This window comes from Zalophus californianus, chromosome 17 (genome assembly GCF_009762305.2).
Source record: "Zalophus californianus isolate mZalCal1 chromosome 17, mZalCal1.pri.v2, whole genome shotgun sequence".
Lineage (NCBI taxonomy): Eukaryota > Metazoa > Chordata > Mammalia > Carnivora > Otariidae > Zalophus > Zalophus californianus.
In genome coordinates this window covers 58,157,703-58,177,769 of record NC_045611.1, presented here as the reverse complement: position 1 = coordinate 58,177,769, position 20,067 = coordinate 58,157,703, and the positions used below count along the sequence as shown (strand labels likewise).

The 20,067-nt window shown below is 51.4% G+C and overlaps 1 protein-coding gene across 1 annotated transcript; it reads right to left on the bottom strand.

Moving 5' to 3' along the window:
- Window positions 1-812: 812 nt before the first annotated feature.
- ZNF71 (zinc finger protein 71) lies at window positions 813-19,122 on the bottom strand. The gene is made up of 4 exons (XM_035724933.1): window positions 19,053-19,122; window positions 14,310-14,382; window positions 8,835-8,961; window positions 813-2,964 (listed from the first exon to the last, which is right to left on the bottom strand). The coding sequence occupies exons 2-4, from the start codon at window positions 14,340-14,342 to the stop codon at window positions 1,496-1,498; spliced, it is 1,629 nt and encodes a 542-aa protein (XP_035580826.1). The 5' UTR covers window positions 14,343-14,382; window positions 19,053-19,122; the 3' UTR covers window positions 813-1,495.
- Window positions 19,123-20,067: the final 945 nt, after the last annotated feature.

Sequence of the window (20,067 nt, the reverse complement as noted above, 5' to 3'; positions counted from 1 at the left end):
AGGCTCGGGCCCTGAGCCCCTCCATGATTTCAGGGATGAGGGAGAGACCCGGATCTAGGCCCATCCGCACACGGCGTTTCTCTGGTCATGGCAATCTGTTGGTGGGTGAGCCCACAGAACGAAGCTTCGGGCCTTCGTGTCACGGCCAAGAGGTCTGCGTCCACCTGGACGTGTCTGAGACAAATTGCTGGAAACCACCACGAAACCCTGAGGGAAGCCAGCCTGAGGATGAGGCCGGCCCAGGACGGGAAAGCCAGAGAACCAGAGCACCAGAGCTACATGCCTGATGCCGCATCTGGAACAAACCGACCCTGATGCCCACCTGGCTGCCAGACATCCATCCGAAAAGCCATTGCCTTGCTTTTCCTACTCACAACACAAAGTGCTTACTGATATAAATGATTTCCTAAAATGAATTGTTTACTCCTCGTGGACACTGGTGTTGCAAACACAGGGACATCTGCGACAAGCAGGAAAGCAGGATCGAATGTTAAAACAGAAAGGGCGGTGTCGAAGGCCCTGAGAAAGGAGACTCTGGGGGAGATCCCTGTGTAAACCAAGGGTCAGGTCAGCCTTAGGAAGCTCACTTGGAGCTGCCTTCAAATTTAACTGCAAAAATCCACTGTAAAAACGGACAGTGTGGTGCTAAGATACACAAACTTACCAACCTAAGTAAGTACTTAAACCTGAATATCAGGCCTGCTGGTGTTGGCCTGCCCTCCCCCTCTCTCACAGGCACTGAGACGGATTTTAGAAACCACTGGTGCCTGTGTCTTTTGCACCTGACAACTATTTAAAATTACACCAGTCTCTCTTAATTAAAAGTTTTATTTTTTAAAAATTTAACAGACTCTGAGAAGCTTCGGCATCTGAAGTGCTTACTGTTATTTGCTGATGCTGAAAACCACCTTTTCCGCCCACTTACAACTTGCCAGCTTCTCTGGCTGGGTGGCTCGGGGACAGACGGAGGGAGGGCTCCTCTGGCTTCCACCCCCAGGAGGGAATTCATGGAGGGTGAGACCTAACATCTGGACCAGATCTAGGATCCAGAAATGTCCCCATGTTCACTTACCGAGTCCCCCTCTCCCCCAACCCCCTCCTGCATTTTCCTACTGAGTGTCGCCCCAGAGACACTAAATAACCTTGTCCCAGCTCTTACAGTTCGTTCCCACGGCCCGGAGCCCTGATGCCCAGGCTCCTGGAGCTCCTGGGAGTTTCCAGCCACCGTGCCCCTGAGCATGGTGCCAAGTGCGTTAGACGTGGAGGGCCTTGCTCTACTGCGGACGTGCAGGTGCCCCGTGGGGAGGGGTCTGTGCACAAGTCCCCATTCGTAAGGCCCGTCTGGGGCTGGACTCCTCTAACCCTGGTGCTACCCATGGGCGACGCTGTCAGAACTTCTCGTGCTGCTGGCGGGTGTGGAGGATCCCACCCTCCTGGTGTGGGCTCTGAGGCCCCTGAGGGAAAGCCCCAGGACGACGGGCCCCCCAGGCCGCCCCTAGGTGTGGATCCTCAGATGGCGCGTGAGGTTGGTGTTCCGGCTGAAGGCCTTCCCACACTCGCCGCACGTGTACGGCTTCTCCCCGGTGTGGATCCTCTGGTGCACCGTGAGCGAGGAGTTCTTGATGAAGGCCTTGCCGCACTGGCCGCACTTGTACGGCTTCTCCCCGGTGTGGATGCGCTGGTGCTCGATGAGGTACGCGCTCTGGCTGAAGGCCTTCCCGCACTCGCTGCAGGCGTACGGCTTCTCCCCGGTGTGGCCCATCTGGTGCACGATGAGGGACGAGCGCCCCGTGAAGTGCTTCCTGCAGATGTAGCACTCATACGGCTTCTCCCCGGTGTGGATCCGCTGGTGCTGCGTGAGGGACGAGTTCTTGCTGAAGGCCTTCCCGCAAGCATTACACTCAAAGGGCTTCACGCCGATGTGGAACCGCTGGTGCTGGATGAGGTAGGAGCTCTGGCTGAAGGCCTTGCCGCACTCGCCGCACACATAGGGCTTCTCGCCCGTGTGGTTCCTCTGGTGCAGAGTGAGGGACGAGCTCTTGTTGAAGGCCTTCCCGCACTCCTTGCAGGCGTAGGGCTTCTCGCCCGTGTGCGTCCGCTGGTGCTCGGTCAGGTGCATGTTCTGGCTGAAGGCGCGGCCACACACGTCGCACACGTAGGGCTTCTCGCCGGTGTGCGTCCTCTGGTGCACGATGAGGTGCATGTTCTGGCTGAAGGCCTTGCCGCAGTCCCCGCACGCATAGGGCTTCTCCCCCGTGTGGATCCGCTCGTGCTGCGCGAGCGACGAGGTCTTGCGGAAGGCCTTCCCGCACACGTCGCACACGTAGGGCTTCTCGCCCGTGTGCGTCCTCTGGTGCACGATCAGGTTCATGCGCTGGCTGAAGGCCTTGCCGCAGTCCCCGCATCGGTAGGGCTTCTCTCCAGTGTGAACTCTCCGGTGGATGGTGAGGGATGACCGCTCAATGAAGTGCTTCCCGCAGACGTCGCATTCAAAGGGCTTCTCTCCCGTGTGGATCCGCTGGTGCTTCATCAGGGATGAGCTCCGGCTGAAAGCCTTGCCACAGGCGCTGCAGTCGTAGGATTTCTTCTCCACGTCGAGTCTGGACGGCTGGCTGAGGTCCAGGGCCCTCGAGAACGTCTTCCCATGCATGACAAACGGCCGGGTCCCCTCTTCCCTTGGGCCCTCTGACCGTGGTGGGACCGGGCCGGAGCTCTGGCGGGTGAATGCCTTAAATTCCCGGCACGCGGGGGCGAGCTCCTGGGAAGCCTCCAACCGCTCCAGACAGGTCCGTCTGTTTCCCAGCTGCCTCTCCACCCAGTCACCCTGTGTCCACGCTCTTTCAGAGGCCAGACCGCGAGCACCATTTCTCGGGGGTCCCTCCACGACCGCCCCAACAGACGGTCTGTCTTCCGCACTATCCTCTTTTGGACCCGACTCCTTCATTTCAGGTCTAGTCTCCAAGTCTGGGGGGAGGGGAAAGAGAAGATGAAACGCATGGAGTTAACAATGCTGGGAGTAAGGAACCTCCAAAGCTGGGGATGGATGAGCACACAAAATCAGAGACACAGCCGGGCGTGGATGGAGACGCAAATGACAACCTGCCGATCGGAGGGGAAGCAAAGAGCTGGTGACAAATGTGGTTGAAGGAAGCAGAAGCAACAGGAGGGGAGCGGAGGGAACAGGAAGTGTCCCTTCGGGAGAGCAGTGAAAAGGACGGCGGCCGACGGGAGCGAGAGAGCCGAGGAGAGGCGTCTGAAGAGAAACGACAGGAGGTTAAGCCGGCTTGGACGGAGCGGACCAGAGACTCTTGCAAACCCGAGCAAGGAGTTACTGCAACGGGTTCCCTACTTCCAGGGCTCATCTTGAATATCCCCCACCACTTAGGCTTCCCAAAGCACCAACTTTTGTTAGAAACGGTAAGACGACAGCCGACGTCTGTGTGGCATGTGCTGGTTACCCTCCGAGGCCAGCCAAGCTCCGTCCTCCCCTGTCCTGCCCAGTGCCCCTCACACCCCCCCTCCGCTGCCCAGTCCTAGAGCTGCAGGTGTCTCTTCGAGCTGGTCCCAGACCCTCCTGCCTCTGCACATCTGTCGCTGCCTGGCAGTCCCAGCCCTGCTGCAGCTCCAATCCCCTCCTTCCTATGACGCAACCAGAAGCAGGGGTAAGGTGGCAGCGGTTCCTGCTGCCCCTTTTAAGCCCCGACCTAGCCCACAACCCCTGGCATCTGAGACCCCTCCCCTAAGTCACAACGGGCCATGCCAGGGGAGTCTGGATTTCAGTATCTTCCACATGCTGACGCCTCCCAAATCTGAACCTCCAGCCCAAACCTCCTCTGGGCTCTGCTGATGAATATTCGAAAGCCTACTTGTTGTCCCTCTTGGATACTGCAAACCTAGTACATCTCATTCAGAACCTGTGGTTTGGGAACCCCTGCCCCTTCCGAAATCAACGATAAAAAGAAAGCCTCGTCAAAGAGCCTTAGCAAACTCAGAAGGATCAATACTGTATGACTCCAGTCCTTGTGAGGGCCCTGGAGTCATCACATTCACAGACACGGAAAGTAGACCGTGGCACCAGGGGCTGGGGGACAGGGTGGGGAGAGGGCGTTTAATGGGGACAGAATTTCAGTTTTGCGAGATGAAAAGAGTTCTATGAATGGATGGTGGTGGCTGCACATCAGTGTGAATGTACTCAACATCACTGAACTGTACACCTAAAAATGGTTAAAATGGTAAATTTTAGGTCTATCTTACCACTTTAAAAAATTAAGTTAAAAAAAAGACGTAGCAGTTCCCCTTGATTCACCCCTTTTCTCCCGCCATCCAGACTGCTAGCAAGTACCACTGGATGCGCACAACAGCTTGGACTAGATCAAATCTTGCCATCACCCTCGCCAATGATCCAGTTAGCACCCCGGATTTCCTAGCCGAAATGCAGCAAGACCCACCACCCTCACCCCTCTACGATGCATTTTCCACTAAGCAGCAAGAGGATCTTCTTAAGAGTCAGACCAAACCCTCCAGTGTCTTCCTGGTGCTCTGAGAATCAAAGCCAGTGCCTTCCCCGGCCTACAGGGTCCTCAGGACAGAGCCAGGCCCCCCTCTCCTAACCTGTCTCCCGCCACCCATCCCTGCTCACCTGCTGTCAGCCAGACTTGCCCTGTGGTTCCCTTTTTATTCCCTGACAAGTTGTCCATGCCAAGTTCTTCCTGCCTCGGGGCCTTTGCACGTGCCACCGCCCCACCCCACCCCACCTTCCCAACGGTGCTCATCCTTCAGCCCTGAGCTAACATCCTCCACAGGGAGGCCTTCCCTGTCCATCCCATGGTGGAAAGGAACACCCCTCCTGCTAGTCTCTTGCCTGTTTCATTGCAGGCGCTCATTATGATCTGTGGCAACTTTCGTCTGTCCCTGGGATCTGTTTATTGCCAGCCTCCCTATGGAAAGTGAGCTCCATGAGGCCACAGACCTTGTCGGGGCCCAGCTCCTGCAGCAGTGCCTGGCACAGAGAAGCTGTCCAATGAACATTCACTGGGCAAGGTGCCTGGTGCGGCGCTAAGCCATCTGCATGGATCATTCCAGGCAGCCCTGACAACCACATGTGAGTTAGGTACTCTTAAGATTGTGCCCATTTTACAGACGAGGGAACTGAGGGCCTGAGAAGCAAGTCACAAACTCAAGGTCACAGCACATTTGAGGCAGAGCTGGGATTCTAGCAGTCTGATCCTAGAGCCATACGCCCTGATGAGTCACTGTTTTGCTGTGAGTTGCGTTCCTATCCCAGAGGAAAAGATTTGAGAAATACCGAGGGTAGGGGAATGATTGTGGCTTAGTCACCTTGGGGTGTGCATGATGCTCAGCTGTTAGGGCAGATGATGGCATGGGATGTGAAGGCTATGGGGTGGGGAAGGGGATGGCAAACCGGGATGGGGCCAGTGGGGACTGAGAGGCGCTGGGGTACCCACTGGCCATGGCTGCAGAGACCAAAGCGGGCAGAGACTCAGCCGTGAACACAGTTGAAAGTCCTTCGGAGCAAATACTAACTTGAGAAGTCAGGAGACCGGAGGCAGAACGCCAGCACACCCTGCGATCTAAGGGGGCAGGGGAAAGGAGGCAGCCTCCCTTTCATGGATTAAAAGCCGTCAGGAGAGATCGTTTGCAGAAAAGCAAACACTCAGCTCTTAGCCATGAGAAGCTGTGAATACACAGCTCATCGTCAGCCAAATTAAACCAACCGGCCACACGGCGTTTCACCAACAAGACTGGCAAACAGCAGAGCATGGAGGACGTGCAGATGGTGCAGTGCGGGGATGTGAGCATCCTTGTGGCAGTCGAGGGAAATGCTAACAGGACGATGTCTGCAGAGGTCACTTTGGCAAAAAGCTACTCATGTGCAAAACGCTATTCGTTCCTTTTGATCTAAATAGGGATGTTTTTGTGGTACTAGATTTCTTGTCTTCCATAGTTTCTTTTCTTATATTCTGTATTTCTACGATCGTTTCTGATCACCAAGTAATTCACACTTGTAATTAAACATCAAACATCAAAAAATAACATAAAATGGAAGTCTCCTGCAATCTCACCTGTGTTAACCATTTGGTGTGTATTTTTAGAACTTTCTCTCTAGTGTACACCTTTTTTAAAAAGTGCATATAACACACTTGTACGCACACACATATACATGCACACGTTTTTCCCCCTCAAATGGGGCTTCTGGCCCAGACAGAATAACAGGGATAAGACTTCCCTTCAGCCTACAGCCTAAAGCAAAGGGAAAGGGTGCGGGGGAGGACAAAATATATAAAACAAAGGTTATAAGACACTGGACATCAGACAGCAAAGGGCAATGTTACCTGAGAGGTGGGGTCAGAGAGGCAGGCCCTAGGACCACCCAGCTTACTCGGGGGAAAGGCTGCAGGCTTCGGGTGGGGCCTTGGGGGTTGGGAAGGGAGGACAAGGCAAAGCCCAGCAGACCCCCTGAGCAGAGAGAGCGCTCTGGAGATCTGTGAGGTCCTTCGCCCAGCATCAGATTCCTGGTCAGAAGTGCACACGTGGAAACCACCCAAGCTTGGGAAAAAACACCCAGAAGGATTTGAAAATGTACCCAGAGCCGATGAAGGCTGGGAACAGTGCCTTCTCACACCAGCCAGCCACGAAACCCATACCATGTAATTCACAGGCATTGGGTAGGACACTCAAGAGGGTCATGAGGACAGCAAGCTGTCTGAGCACAGGTCATAAAGGCAGAAACTGAGAACAGATCAAATGATACAGTGTTGGTGTCACAACAGACATAGATGGAGGAGACAGAACACAGCCCAGAATTAGACCCACAAATACATACACGGACAACTGATTTTTGACGGACATGCGAAGGAAGTTTTTCCAGTGGAAAAGTGCAGTCTCTTCAACAAACGGTGGTAGAACAACTGGATATTCGTTTGATGAAAAAAAAAAAGAGCTTCAATTAACACTTTGCGTCATTACAAAAATTAACTCTAAAGGGATCAAAGAACAAAACACATAACCTAAAACTATACGACTTATAGAAGAAAACCTTTGTGGCCTTGAGACAAGCAAAGATTTCTTAGATATGACATCAAAAGCATGATCCCAGAGGAAAATGACTGATAAATCGGACTACATCAAATTAAAACCTCCGGCTCTTCAGCAATTAGTGCTGGGGCACCTGGATACCCACATGCAAGAGTGACATTAGACCCCTTTCCTACACAATTCATGAAAATTAACTCAAAATGGACCAAAGACCTAAATGAAGAGCCAAAATTACAAAAGTCTTAGAAGAAAACACAGGAGTGAATCTTAGTGGCCTTGGGTCAGGCAACGGTCTCTCAGGACACCAAAAGCACACGCAACAACAATGCACACCCCCGAGAATGGCTAAAATGACAAAGACTGCGCATGCGAAGCTTTGACAAGCACAGGGAGCACCCGGAACTCGTGGGCTCTGCTGGTGGAAATGTAAAATGGTACCACTGCTTTGGAAAAACGTCTGGCAGTTTCCAGAAAGGTTAAGATACACCTACCATGTGATTCAACCATTCTACTCCCCGGTGTTTGCTCAAGAGAAAGGAAAGCATAGATCCACAGTGAACGCTGTACACACGGGTTCATAGCAGATTTACTGGTGGCAGCTCAGAACTGGAGACAACCCAAATGTCCATCAACAAGTGAATGGATAAACACATCGTGGTCTATCCATGAGGTAGACTATTACTCAGCAACAAACAGACGTGAACTACTAATACATACAACATGGGTGAACCTCAAAATAATTATGCCGAGTGAAAGAAATCAGAAAAAAAAAAAGAGTACATGCTGTATGAGTGTGTATATGTAAAATTCCAGAATATGCAAATTAAACCACAGTGCCGTAAAGCACTTACACATAAAGTGGTTGCCCAGGGAGTGTAGGGTGGGTGCGAGAAGCACACGGAGATATTATAAAGGGGTAATGGATGTGTTCATTATCTGGATCATGGTGATGGTTTCCCCCTGGGTGTATACAGATGTCAAAATGCATCAGATTGTAAGTTTTAAATCTGTGCAGTTAATTGTAGGTCAATTATACTTCCATGAAAGCTGTAAGAGAAATGGGACATATTCTTGGTCTGGAAGTTAGTGGTTTTGACCTAGCACTGTATCAAGGGATATCTTTCCATGTCAGCATCCACAAAGAGTGCTCATCTTTGAAGACCTACATGGTTTCCATCATACTGATACGATTTGATGTGTTTAGTCAGTCTTGTATGGGTGAGCATTTAGGTCATTTCTCCTTTTCTTCCTGTGTAAAAGTTTGCACACTCACAGGAAGATATCTAAAGGACAGATCCCTAAAAATAGAACTGTTCAAAATTTGGCTGATAATGCCCAAACTGTCCTCCAAAATTGCTGTCCCAATTTTATATTCCTAAAATGGGAAAGTCTTTTCCCTACACCCTCACAATACAGGCTATTATCATTCCTCACGGGCAAAAACTGTATTTCTTTGACTATTGGTAAGGTTTAAAAATCTTTTATAAACTGTGATTTTGTGTATTTCTACATTTATGAACTGCCAGCTCACATGTTTGGTCTACCTTTCTATCATTGTTTCTTGTTTCATTCTTGTTTATTCCTAGGAGCTCTTTATATAATTATAATCCTTTGACTATTATACATGTGGTGAATATTACTCCATTTCATTACCTATCAACTTTATTTTTATCTTTAAACTTCCTACATAGTAAAATCTGTCCATGCTTTTTCTTATTTCTTTGTAGTCCTCAAGTGACAGGCCGATGGTGAGTAATTCAGTGAAGCTGCCCCCTTACCCAGAGAGACCAGGTTCCTGTAGTTCTCCAGCATCACATCTCTGTACAGGTCCTTCTGGGCAGGCTCCAACTGCTGCCACTCCTCCTGGGTGAAGTCCACTGTCACATCCCTGAACGTCACTGATTCCTGTAAGAGGAAACCCACAACCACTCACCGCAGGGCCCTGCTCACAGAGGTCTCGAGAAAAGGCCAGAAAAGCCAAGAGGATTTAGGGGAGGCAGACGGGATGTCTCTGGAGTGATTTCAAGAAGGTGCAGAGTTCTGAAGGGACCAACCCCTCAGTGTTCTTGGTGCCTACTTATAGTGGGATGGTCCTCTGACAGAGAAATAAAACAAATATAGGACTGTTTAGAGCAGAAAGTCACACACTTTGGAAACAGAGAAGGAATCAAAGGTATAATGACCATAACCCCATGAATGGACATGTGCATTAGTTGCCCAGTAAAGGCAGAATCCTAGATGGACTCCAGTAGCTCCACACACTGTCCTGAGCCCCTATGGAGCTGCAGGCACTGAGCTAGGTGCTGGGAAACGACACGGAAAGTTCAAGTACTAGCTCCACATGGACGAGGTACATGAACACATACATGACTGATCAGCAATCTGGTCAATACCACCGTGAAGGTACGAACAAAATCCTCCAGACGCCCTGAGCAATGGCAGCTTTAGGGGGTGTCTAGGAAGACTTCAGAAAGGTGACACCGAATGTAGTCTGAGGGGACAATGAATGGTTGGGTCTGTGGGGGGAGTCTGAATCAAGACCTGAGGCTTCAGCGGCAGATTAGGCCATGGGGAACGGTGGAGAGCTCCTGGGGTAGAAGCCTCGGTGCCTTCCCAACAGATGCTGCAAACCCTGTGGATAAAATGAATATTCCATAGCACGGTAGGTAATGATGATGGTGATGACGTCAACCACCACGGTGACAAGACCTATCACTTATTGTGCAGTTGCTGCGGGCTGGGTCCTATTCAAAGTGCTTGCTGTAGGTTGAATTATGCCCACCCCCAAGTCCTATGTGGAAGTCTAGACCTCCAGCACCTCAGAATGGATGTTATTTGGAAACAGGGACACTGCAGATGTAATGACTCAAGATGAAATCATACTGGGGTCGGGTGGGCCCTTAATCCTACATGACTGGCGTCCTCATAAAAAAGAGACATTTAGACACAGACATGCACACAGGGAGAATGCCGTGTGAAGACTGGCGTTGTGCTGCCACAAGCCCAGAACTACCAGAAGCTTGAAAGAAGGCCTGGAACGGCTCCCTCTGTTAGGCCTTCAGAGGCAGCATGGCCCTGCTGACACCTTGACCTTGGGGACGTCGTCCTCCAGAACTGTGAGAAGATAGATTTACACTGTGATCCCCCAGTCCGTGGTACTTTGTTATGGCAGCCTTAGCAAACCAATACATCCATCCTGCTCACTATGATATCCCCAGTGCTTTGTACAATGCCTGGCATCTAGTAGGCACTCAACAAATAGCTCTTGAATGAGTAAATGGATCAATGAATAAGGAGGGCATGAGAATTAAGTTAATCCGTGTTTGCTGCTCAGAACAGTACATACATACAGTAGGTGCTCAATGACCATCAGCTACTGTTACTGCCACCCACAGGTCCTTGGCTCCCTCCAGTGCGCTGAGCACCGCCCCCGCCCCGGACCCTGAACCACGGCTCACCCTCCCTGGGAGGAGACCTCATCTCTTGGCCAGTTCTTTCATTGTCCCCAGTGCCTGCCCAAGTGCCCTGGGCTCACACTGGCCTCCCTGTCTCAGGGGCCACCATCACTCAATGCAGATGCAGCATGCAGCGGTGGCTAAGGGTTTGGACTTGGGAGTCTGGTAGCCTGCAATGAAATCCTGGCTCTGTCCCTCTTATGCTGTGTTTCCTTGGGCTACTGTCTCAACCTTTCTGAGCCTCATCTGTTCAATGGGCTTCATAACAACAATGTCCCCCTCCGTGGTTGTCAGGGGTGTTAAGTGAGGAATACATATATGCTTCCAGCACAGTGTCCCATACAGCTAGAGTAAGCTCTTGATGAATGCCAACTTTTGCTAATCCTCATTTAATTTTGATGTTTCATATATATCTTATATACTTTTTATTATTAATAATAGTTATTATTATATGATATTATTTGATTCTTTGACCTTTGACCAGTCCTGCTAATAATTTCTTCTTTTAAAAAAACCTACTTTATTGAGGTATGGTTGCCATACAAAAAGCTGTGAATATTAATACCATTTGATAAGTTTGGAAAGTATACACCCATGTAATCACCACCACAATCTTAAACTTATCCATCACTTCCACAAGTTTCCTCCTGCCCCCTTTTAAAATTTATTTTAATTTTTTATATAATTATTTAATTTTTTATTAAATTAATATTTTATATAAATATAAAATATAATTATTTAATTTTTTATATAATAATTCTTTCAGAAAGTCTTGCCTAAGCACATTCCATCTCAACTTGCTCAATAAGTAAACTATTTGCTGAGCATGTCCCATACACCAAGCCTGGCTGGGGGTACACAAAAATACACCAAAACCACAATGGATGGTCTTAGAAGTCTTGGAGCCTACACCTTACCGCAAAGGATGCTGGGAGGGCAGACAGCAAGGGGTGGAGGAGACCTCCCCTAGAAGTGAAGCTTAACACCAAAGGCACCCAAGCCCTCAGAGTCCTCCTATATAATGTAGGTAAAAGAAGAAATCGAAACAACCACCACAGATAAGTTAAAAATGAAGACATTATGGTGCAGCTGCTTTGGAAAAGAGGCCGACAGTTCCTTCAATGGTTAAACACAGCAACCTCACTCCTGGGTATGTACCCAAGAGAAATGAGGACGTGGGTTCAAACAAACAAAAAAAAACTTGTAATGTTCACTGCAGCATTACTAACAACAACCAGAAAGTGGCAACAACCCAAATGTCCATCAGCTGATGAATGAGTGAATAAACATGCTCTCTCCACGCCGTGGAATATTACTCGGCCCTGAAAAGGAACGAAGCATTCGCACGTGCTACCACATGAAGGAACCTCAAAATCATCATGCTGAGAGGCAGATACAAAAGATCACACAGTGTGTGATTTCATTTACATGAAACGTCCCAAATACGAAAATTCGCAGAGGAAGAAAGTAGATTAGTGGTTGCCAGGGGCAGGGGACCAATGTGGGAAATGGGAACAAGTGTTAACGGGCACACATTTCCTGTTTGCCTTATGAAAATGTTCTAGAACTGACTGTGGTCACTGCCGCACAATTCTGTGATTAGACCATAAACCAATGAACTGTATATGGTGTGGTAGGCAGAGTGCGTCCCAAAACAGGGGTTACATAAACGAAGACATGACAAACCGAAAGTCACAGACAAGTAAACTGACACGTTCATACAGCAAATTAAATTTCATGTAGATACAAAAGATTCAAAAGTTGCGGTTATTATCCAAATGATAAATGGAAAAAAGGAAGAAAATACAGGTCATGTATGACCTGCGAACAGAGAGACCTTTAAAGTCAACGATGTCACCACAGAAGGAGAGGCAGATTTGGTTTTAAAGATCTGAAATGCTTTTGTAATTTAAAAATATAGAATAAATGAAGAAACAAAGAGCGAGCCTGGGAAGAATATTTGCCACGACTACGTATACACATACACACATACATACACACACACACACACACACACACACACACACACACACTTAAAATTTCAAGAATACTGAGAGTCCTATAGACTGGTAAAGCACAAGAGAGATAATCTACCCGCCTGCAGAAGTGGCTAACAAACATTTCCTGAAAATAAACCCTCACCCACAATACAGACAATGCTACTCAAGCTCACCCGTCATGCTCAAGGTCAATGCCATGTGTCATTTATATCCCACGTTCAGAAGAAATTCTGACAACAGCCCACGGAAACCTCTCCTCCAGCCTGGCAGGAACACAGACAACTGCCACCATCAGTGAGAAAAGCGCTAGGAGCCTCAGGGAAGGCCTCAGAAACATCCAACCCGGGATTCCTCCTCAAGGAAGCACACCTAAGAAATCACACGAAATGCACAGAAAGACTTATGTGCCAGCCGTGTCCCTCCTAACATTGTTCGTAACCACGAGTAACTGGAAACCAGTAAACATCCCACAACAAGGGAACCACAAAGGAAGCCAGCTACAGCTCTTAGCTGACCTTCTTACATAGCCATTAAAATGGATGTTACAGGGAGCTTTTAACTACGAGGAGAAATGCTTAGGATTAAATCTTCAACAAAAAAAACAGGGTATAAAAACTGCTTAGCCAGGGTGATTCTCATTTTTGCAAAACATGTATCCAGGGAAAGAAAGACACCCAAACATTCAAGAGTGGTTATCTACTGTGCAAGGTCGCAGGTCAGTCCCATTCTCTCCGCTGTGTTCTTCTGGACTTCTCTAAGCTCTTTATAATGATTATGCATTTCCTTACCTACCAGGAATTTTCTTTTACTTTTATGATAGACTATTGACAGCATCAAAAAATTTTTTTAAAAAGTCAGACTCATCGGATGACTATGCAGCCAAATAAGCGATGTTTGCAAAGTTTATGAAGTTTCAAAATAAGGGAAATCCTTATCAATTAAAGTTAGAATGGGGGGGAATCTCAATATTAAAATGGCAGAGCCAATACTTGGTCAGTTTTTTAAAATGCTAATCAGAGAAGAAAGAAAATAAATGAATACACAAATATCCATATGGTTTATCTACGGGGAAAGGGACTATGGGTGAATTATATTGTTTTACCTACAGTTTACTGGGCTTTCCCAGTTTTCTAGAAGGAATATTTACATGTAATTTCTTTATTATGAAATATTTCTGGCATAAAAGGAAATTTAGAGAAAAACACAACAAACCACCATACACGTGCCACCCACTAAAGCATAAAACCTCCTAGCGAGAGCCGCGGACGCCCGGATGCCCCACCCCGTGGTGCCCTCGTCCCTCTCCCCAGAGGTAACCGCTGTCCGAAGTGTGCACGCGGGCCTTGCTCCAGCCTGTGTTCTGCACGTTCACCACGCGTGTGGGTGTTCGTAAGTGACATTCACGTGTCTGGGACAGCATGCTGCCCAGGCCCCTCTGCAGGGGCCTTTCTCACACTTGATGTGATGTGTTTAAACCACCACTTCCCAGGTGCCCATTTGTCTCCTGAAAGCGCCGGGGACAGAGCCAGTCCCTCCCAAGCTGCCCTGTCCCCCTTGGCTGACCGAAGCCAGTGGCAGGGGCAGGCCAGGGGCTGCCAAGCCCGGAAAGGGCAGAGCAGAGGAGAGCAGCACCCACGAACGTGACCCGCCCTCCTCAGGGCAGACACAGGCCCCTGGAGACAGCCCAGGAGGTGAGCTCCGCAGGGGGCCTGGGAGTCAGAGGGTCATCCCTGGGCAGGAGTCCTGCCCCTTGGGCTTGAGCCTCTGGAATGGAGTGTGAGGGGGCAACATGACTTACCAGGGCCTCATCAGTCAGCAGCTGGGTGGCCATCCCTCCGGTGCCCAGGGTGACGGGAACGGGCAGACTACGGCTGGGAGAGAAAGAGGGGTCACAGTGAGCGACCAGGCCTGGGCCTGCTTCACACAGCAGACAGGACAGACAGACCCATAGCCACTAGGGGACAGGCAAGGAGGGATGCGCACACACACGTTAGTAACAAACACTAAGCACGACTCCTCTGTGCAAGGCCCTGGGTGGACACCTCTCCTTTAATCCTCTTAATGCCCCACAAAACAAGTCCGGCTTCCAGCCACCCCATTTCACAGATGAGAAAACCGAGGCCCAAGGGATAAGCCACTGACCCAGGATTACACACAGCTGGGAATGGAGTGGGGCAGAGTATGTCCAGGTCTAGGTGCTTGCTGCCTCTCAAGTGCACAACCGGACACCCTCACACCCGCACATCCGTTCCCACAGTCTGCTGGGAGCAACAGAACCCTCCGCCTTCTCCCTGCTCGGACCCCCTCCCAGGTCTGAGAGCTGGTCTGAGGCCCCAGTCCCCACCCCTGCAGGCGATCCCCCACATCTCACAGGGGTAACCTTGGGGTTCAGCTAACTGGCACGCAGAAGGAACCTGGGGCCTTCTAGCACACAGTAAGAGCTCAGCACACAGCAGCTGTTACTACTGTTGTTGGCCGTGTATGTTCCGAAGAGTGGGGTGCAGTCAGCTCTGTCCTACAGGGTCTCCTGTCTTACAGCAGTGCCCCGCTCCTATTTATGGCAGTCACACAGAATGCCCTTCTAAACTAAGTTGATTTAGGGGCGCCTGGGTGGCGCAGCTGGTAGAGCGTACGACGCTTGGTCTTGGCTCAGGCCGTGATCTCGGGGATCCTGGGATCGAGCCCCACGCCCGGCTCCGCACTTGGCGTGGAGTCTGCTTAAGACACTATTGCCCTCTCCCTCGGCCCCTCCCACTTGTGCTTGCACTCTCTCTCTGAAATAAATAAAATCTTTAAAAAAAAATAAAAACAAACTAAGTTGATTTAAGTAAAATAAATAAATAATTTTAAAAATCAGTGCGTCAAAACAAACAAAAATCAGTCAATTTAAATAAAAGACAAAGTAAAACACTGAACAGGCGGCATAGACTAGCACAGATTCTTAAGAGTTTAGGACATGCTAGTTCAGTCCTGGCTCCATGGTGACCTGTCAGGACTTGCATGCCTCCCATGATGAGGAGCTCACTACCTGTGTCACCAACACCTCTGGCTGGAAACAAGTTTTCCTTCTGCTATAAGTCAAAATATGCCTCCTTAAACCTCCCTCAGGATCACCTGTAAAAATACAGTCCTCTCCTATACAAAAGCCCTTCAGCTACTGTGCCATTTCTCAAAGTACCAGAAATCACTAGGAATGCTTATTATTCAGAATATACATCCCTAGGTCCCTGCCCAGACCTGCTGGATCAAACCATCCGGGATGGGGACTGAGAATCATTAATTTCCAAATGAGTTTTTTTTTAAGATTTTATTTATTTATTTGACAGAGAGACACAGCAAGAGAGGGAACACAAGCAGGGGGAGTGGGAGAGGAAAAGCAGGCTTCCCAGGGAGTAGGGAGCTCGATGCGGGGCTCGATCCCAGGACCCTGGGATCATGACCTGAGCCGAAGGCAGACGCTTAATGACTGAGCCATCCAGGCGCCCCTCCAAATGAGTTTCTTAAAGTGTAAGAACCATGAAGACAAAGAAAGTTCTTTTTGAGGCCAAAGGGCCCCCCACTTTTACAAGCAAAAAGTTGCGATTTTAACTCACACATAAAGGACAGGTGGGCAGAAGCCTTTAGAACAGTTCTCCACTAGGGGGTGATTTTGGCCCCAGGAGACACTTGACAACGTCTGGAGACATTAGGAGTTGCCACAGCTTGGGGGAGCGTGCTGCTATGGGCATTTGGTGGGCAGAGACCAAGCATACTGCTCAATATCCTACGCTGCACAAGACAGCCCCCACAGCAAAGACTGCCAATAGCGTGGAGGCTAAGAGGCCCCAGTGTTGTTCGCAAACGCGTGGGCTGGGGTCTCTTACCACTTCCTGTCCACAGACTTCACAGCACCACGTCTGGCCTGCAACAAGCCCTCAATAAAAATGTCCTCCAGCTTAAAACCCTCCTACGGCTTCCCTCAGCATTAGAAATCATCCACAGTCTTCCCAGCGGCCCATGTGGCCCTTACGGTCTGCCCCTGCTGGCCATCCCCCTTCCACTCTGCTGTCCCCTCCAACACTTGGCCCCAGGCACACTGGCCTTCACATCTGCTGTTCCCTTTTCAGGGATGCTCTTCCCATGGCTAGCTCCATCTTCCAGTCAGCTTAAGAGGCACCTCCTTGGAGAAGTAAGTCCCCACCCCCAAGCCCCTGAGCTCAAGTGGCAACCCCCACCCCTTCCACCATCTCCCTATAGCACACATGATCATCAACAACGGTCTTTTTAAAGTGGTGTTCTCAAGTTCCTCATCTGTCTTCCCTCCTCCAGAATGCAACCCCCCAGGAAGCAGAGATGATCATTTCTGCACAGCGTCTCTGGCATCTTGGACAATGTGTGGTACACAGGAGGCACCCAAACACAGAGGGAATGAATAGATGAGCAAACTTCTAGTGTTGGCAAAGACACAAGAAATGGGCCCTCTCACACACAGCTGAAGGAATGGGAGTCTCTCACCTTTCCAGAAAGAGAGCTGGCAATATACGAACCCCATAACCCAGAAACCCTGTCTGAGACTCTGCCCATAGCAATAAAAGCTCTGCATAAAAGGTTATCACATAGAAAAAAGACATTTATCGTAACACAATTCCTAGAGGCAAAAGGCCAACCAACCAACAAAAAGTCCTGGAAACAAAATAAGTACCCATCAGTAAGGGAGAGGCCGTATTATGAAGGATCAGGTCATCTCTACAAAGGAGGAGTTAGTTCTGCATCTACTCACATCTGTAAAGTCACTAAGTGAGAAACACAAGTTAGACGAGAGTTTTATACCTAACTTTAACCTCTCTGAGTAAAGACAAATCAGCACACGGTGGGGGGTGTTTCTGTGCAGCATTTCTGAGCCTGGGGAAGGCCATGGAATGATGGACACCAGGTGGTGCTTTGAGGGGAACAAAGTGGGAATGAGAAGGAGGCGTTATTCATTGTCTTCCTTCGTATTCTTTTGTTTCCCTGGATGCAATAATTTCTATTACTGTCATAATGTTTGAAAAAAGATTTAACTTTTTCAGTGTTACTCGTGCTGGACTGGCAGCCTCTGACTCCTATTCCTGGACTGTGAGGTGAACAACACTGGCTCCTTTGGCTGGACGTGGACAGAACCAGAGCCAGCTCACCCACGAGGCCCGGTGAGCCAAGGACCCCTAATATCAAAAAAGGTGAATGTAATCCAACCCAGATTACACGTGTCCTTATAGCAGTGGAATCACAAACTGTAATTTAAAAAAAAAAAAATTTTTTTAAAGAGGCCCATGAACTCCCAGCGGCCCTGTAAAGTGACACGTGCGCAGGGCTGGTGACTGTTGAACCCAGTGTGGCCCGAGATCTGTGCTGCTGCAAAGCCAAGTGGCTCCCTCCTTCCTCCTCTTCCTCTGAGCTTTCTGGTATTTCCTTCCTTCCATTGTTTCTAGGGGAGAATCCCAAGGGAAAAGTCCTGGAACTTTGTCTCAGATGAGTTGAAAGGAAAAAAGAATTTCCCCTTTGCCTGGTAGCTAAGCGCGGGGGCTCCGGAACCCGATGCCTGGGTGTAGAGCTGGGTGACTTAGGCTCTGAGCTCAGTGTCCCCATCCGTAATACGAGGGTGATAAGGGCTTCCCTCCTCACAGTTCCTGCAAGGCCTCTAAACGAGGCAGTCCCAGCAAAGTGCCCGGAACAGCACTCTGAGTGCCCAGCGCGCAGTCCCTGAGCCAATAAACCCCTGGTCAGGACGGGGTAGGGGTCAGGACTCCCCTCACCAAGGCCCTGTGAGAGGAGGCAGGAAAGAAGGCGCACACCCCCAGCCCCAAATGCTGTCGCCCACACACTTCCTGGCCCTCAGGCTCCCAGTCCCTCCAGGGCCTTCTATGGCCAGACAAGTCTGAGCGCCTGGGAGGAGCTGGGGACTTTGGGAGGCGCACAGCCAGAGGCACTCACACCCACCCAGCAGCGGCCAAAGACCGAGACCCCGGTGGACACGCTGACAGGGCTGGGCCTCAGGGAGACACCCTCCCTCCCAGAGACACAGATCCAGAGGCCAGGAGCGGACACAGGTGCGCCCGGGGCGGCCCCTCCGAGACGCGCCGGCCAAGCTACTAAAGGCAGACGCGCGCACACACGCGCACAGGCCAGGAGCGGACCCAGGTGCGCACCCTACTAAAGGCAGACGCGCGCACACACGTGCACAGGCCAGGCGCGGACACAGGTGCGCACCCGGACGCACCGCACAGGCAGGCGCGCAGGGGGCCGCCCCCGCTCGCTCTGACTTACACGCGGGCACGACCGCAGGGCCAGCGCACACGCGGTCGGGCACCCAGATCCGCCTCCTTCCCGACCAGCGCCCGCTCTCCGCAGCCCTCCAGCCCTCCCCGGTCCCTCCCCGCCCGCAGTCCGCACGCCCCCTCCCCCGGGCGAGGGTCGGTGCGCGCAGGGGCAGCAGAGTGAGGGGGAGGGGGGGAGGGGGGAGGGGCCCCGCCCCTCCTCCCCCTCTCCTCCCGCCCCGCCCCGCCCCGCCCGCAGCCGGACTCACCCGCGCTGCTCCGCCAGGACAATGACCCGCGCCCGCTGGGCCCGCCCGGCCGCACTGCGCCTGCGCAGCCGAACGGACTACACTACCCAGAGGCCCGCGCGCCGCGCCTCCGTTCGGGCCTCCCGCCGAGCGGAGCCGAGCGGAGCCGAGCTCACCCGAGGCCCGATCGCGCCCTTCCATCTCCCGAAGGTCCCAGCCGCACCGCTACCAAGGAGGCGGGGTGTGTGTGGGGAGGAGTGAGGGAGAGGGCGGGGCGAGAGCGAGGCGGGGAGAGGGAGGAGCGAGGCGGGGAGAGGGAGGAGCGGGGGGGGAGAGGGAGGGGGGAGGGAAGAGGGAGGGGGAGAGGGAGGAGCGGGGGGGAGAGGGAGGAGCGGGGGGGAGAGGGAGGAGCGGAGGGGAGAGGGAGGGGGAGAGGGAGGGGGGAGAGGGAGGGGGGAGAGGGAGGGGGAGGGAAGAGGGAGGGGGAGAGGAAGGAGCGGAGGGGGGAGAGGGAGGAGCGGAGGGGAGAGGGCGGAGAGGGAGGAGCGGCGGGGGAGAGGGAGAAGCGGAGGGGAGAGGGAGGGGGAGAGGGAGGAGGGAGAGGGAGGAGCGGAGGGGAGAGGGAGGGCGGAGAGGGAGGAGGGAGAGAGAGGCGCGCGAAGGGCCAGGGAGGGGAAGGGAGAGAGGGGAGGCCTGGGAACGAGGGGAAGGGAGGGGGAGGGGAGAAGAAGGAACAGGGAGGGAGGAGAAAACCAAGTAGCGTTGAGGAGGGAAGACGGGCGAGGAAGAGAGGGGGCAGGAAAGAAGTTGGGAGGGAAAATCCCAGAAAAGGGGGGGTCGTGGGTAGAGGCAGAGAAACTCCCCTGGCGTCCTGCAGCCTAAGGACCACACTGAGGGACAATGCCGGAGAGCCTTCTCGAACCTGATGTTCACGCCGAGTTGCCCTCATGCACAGAAGCAATTGACCATAGTAAGAAAAAACACTGACGCTTCTTACTGTTTCCAGTGTGCCGGCTCCTGGACTTGGCATTTTATG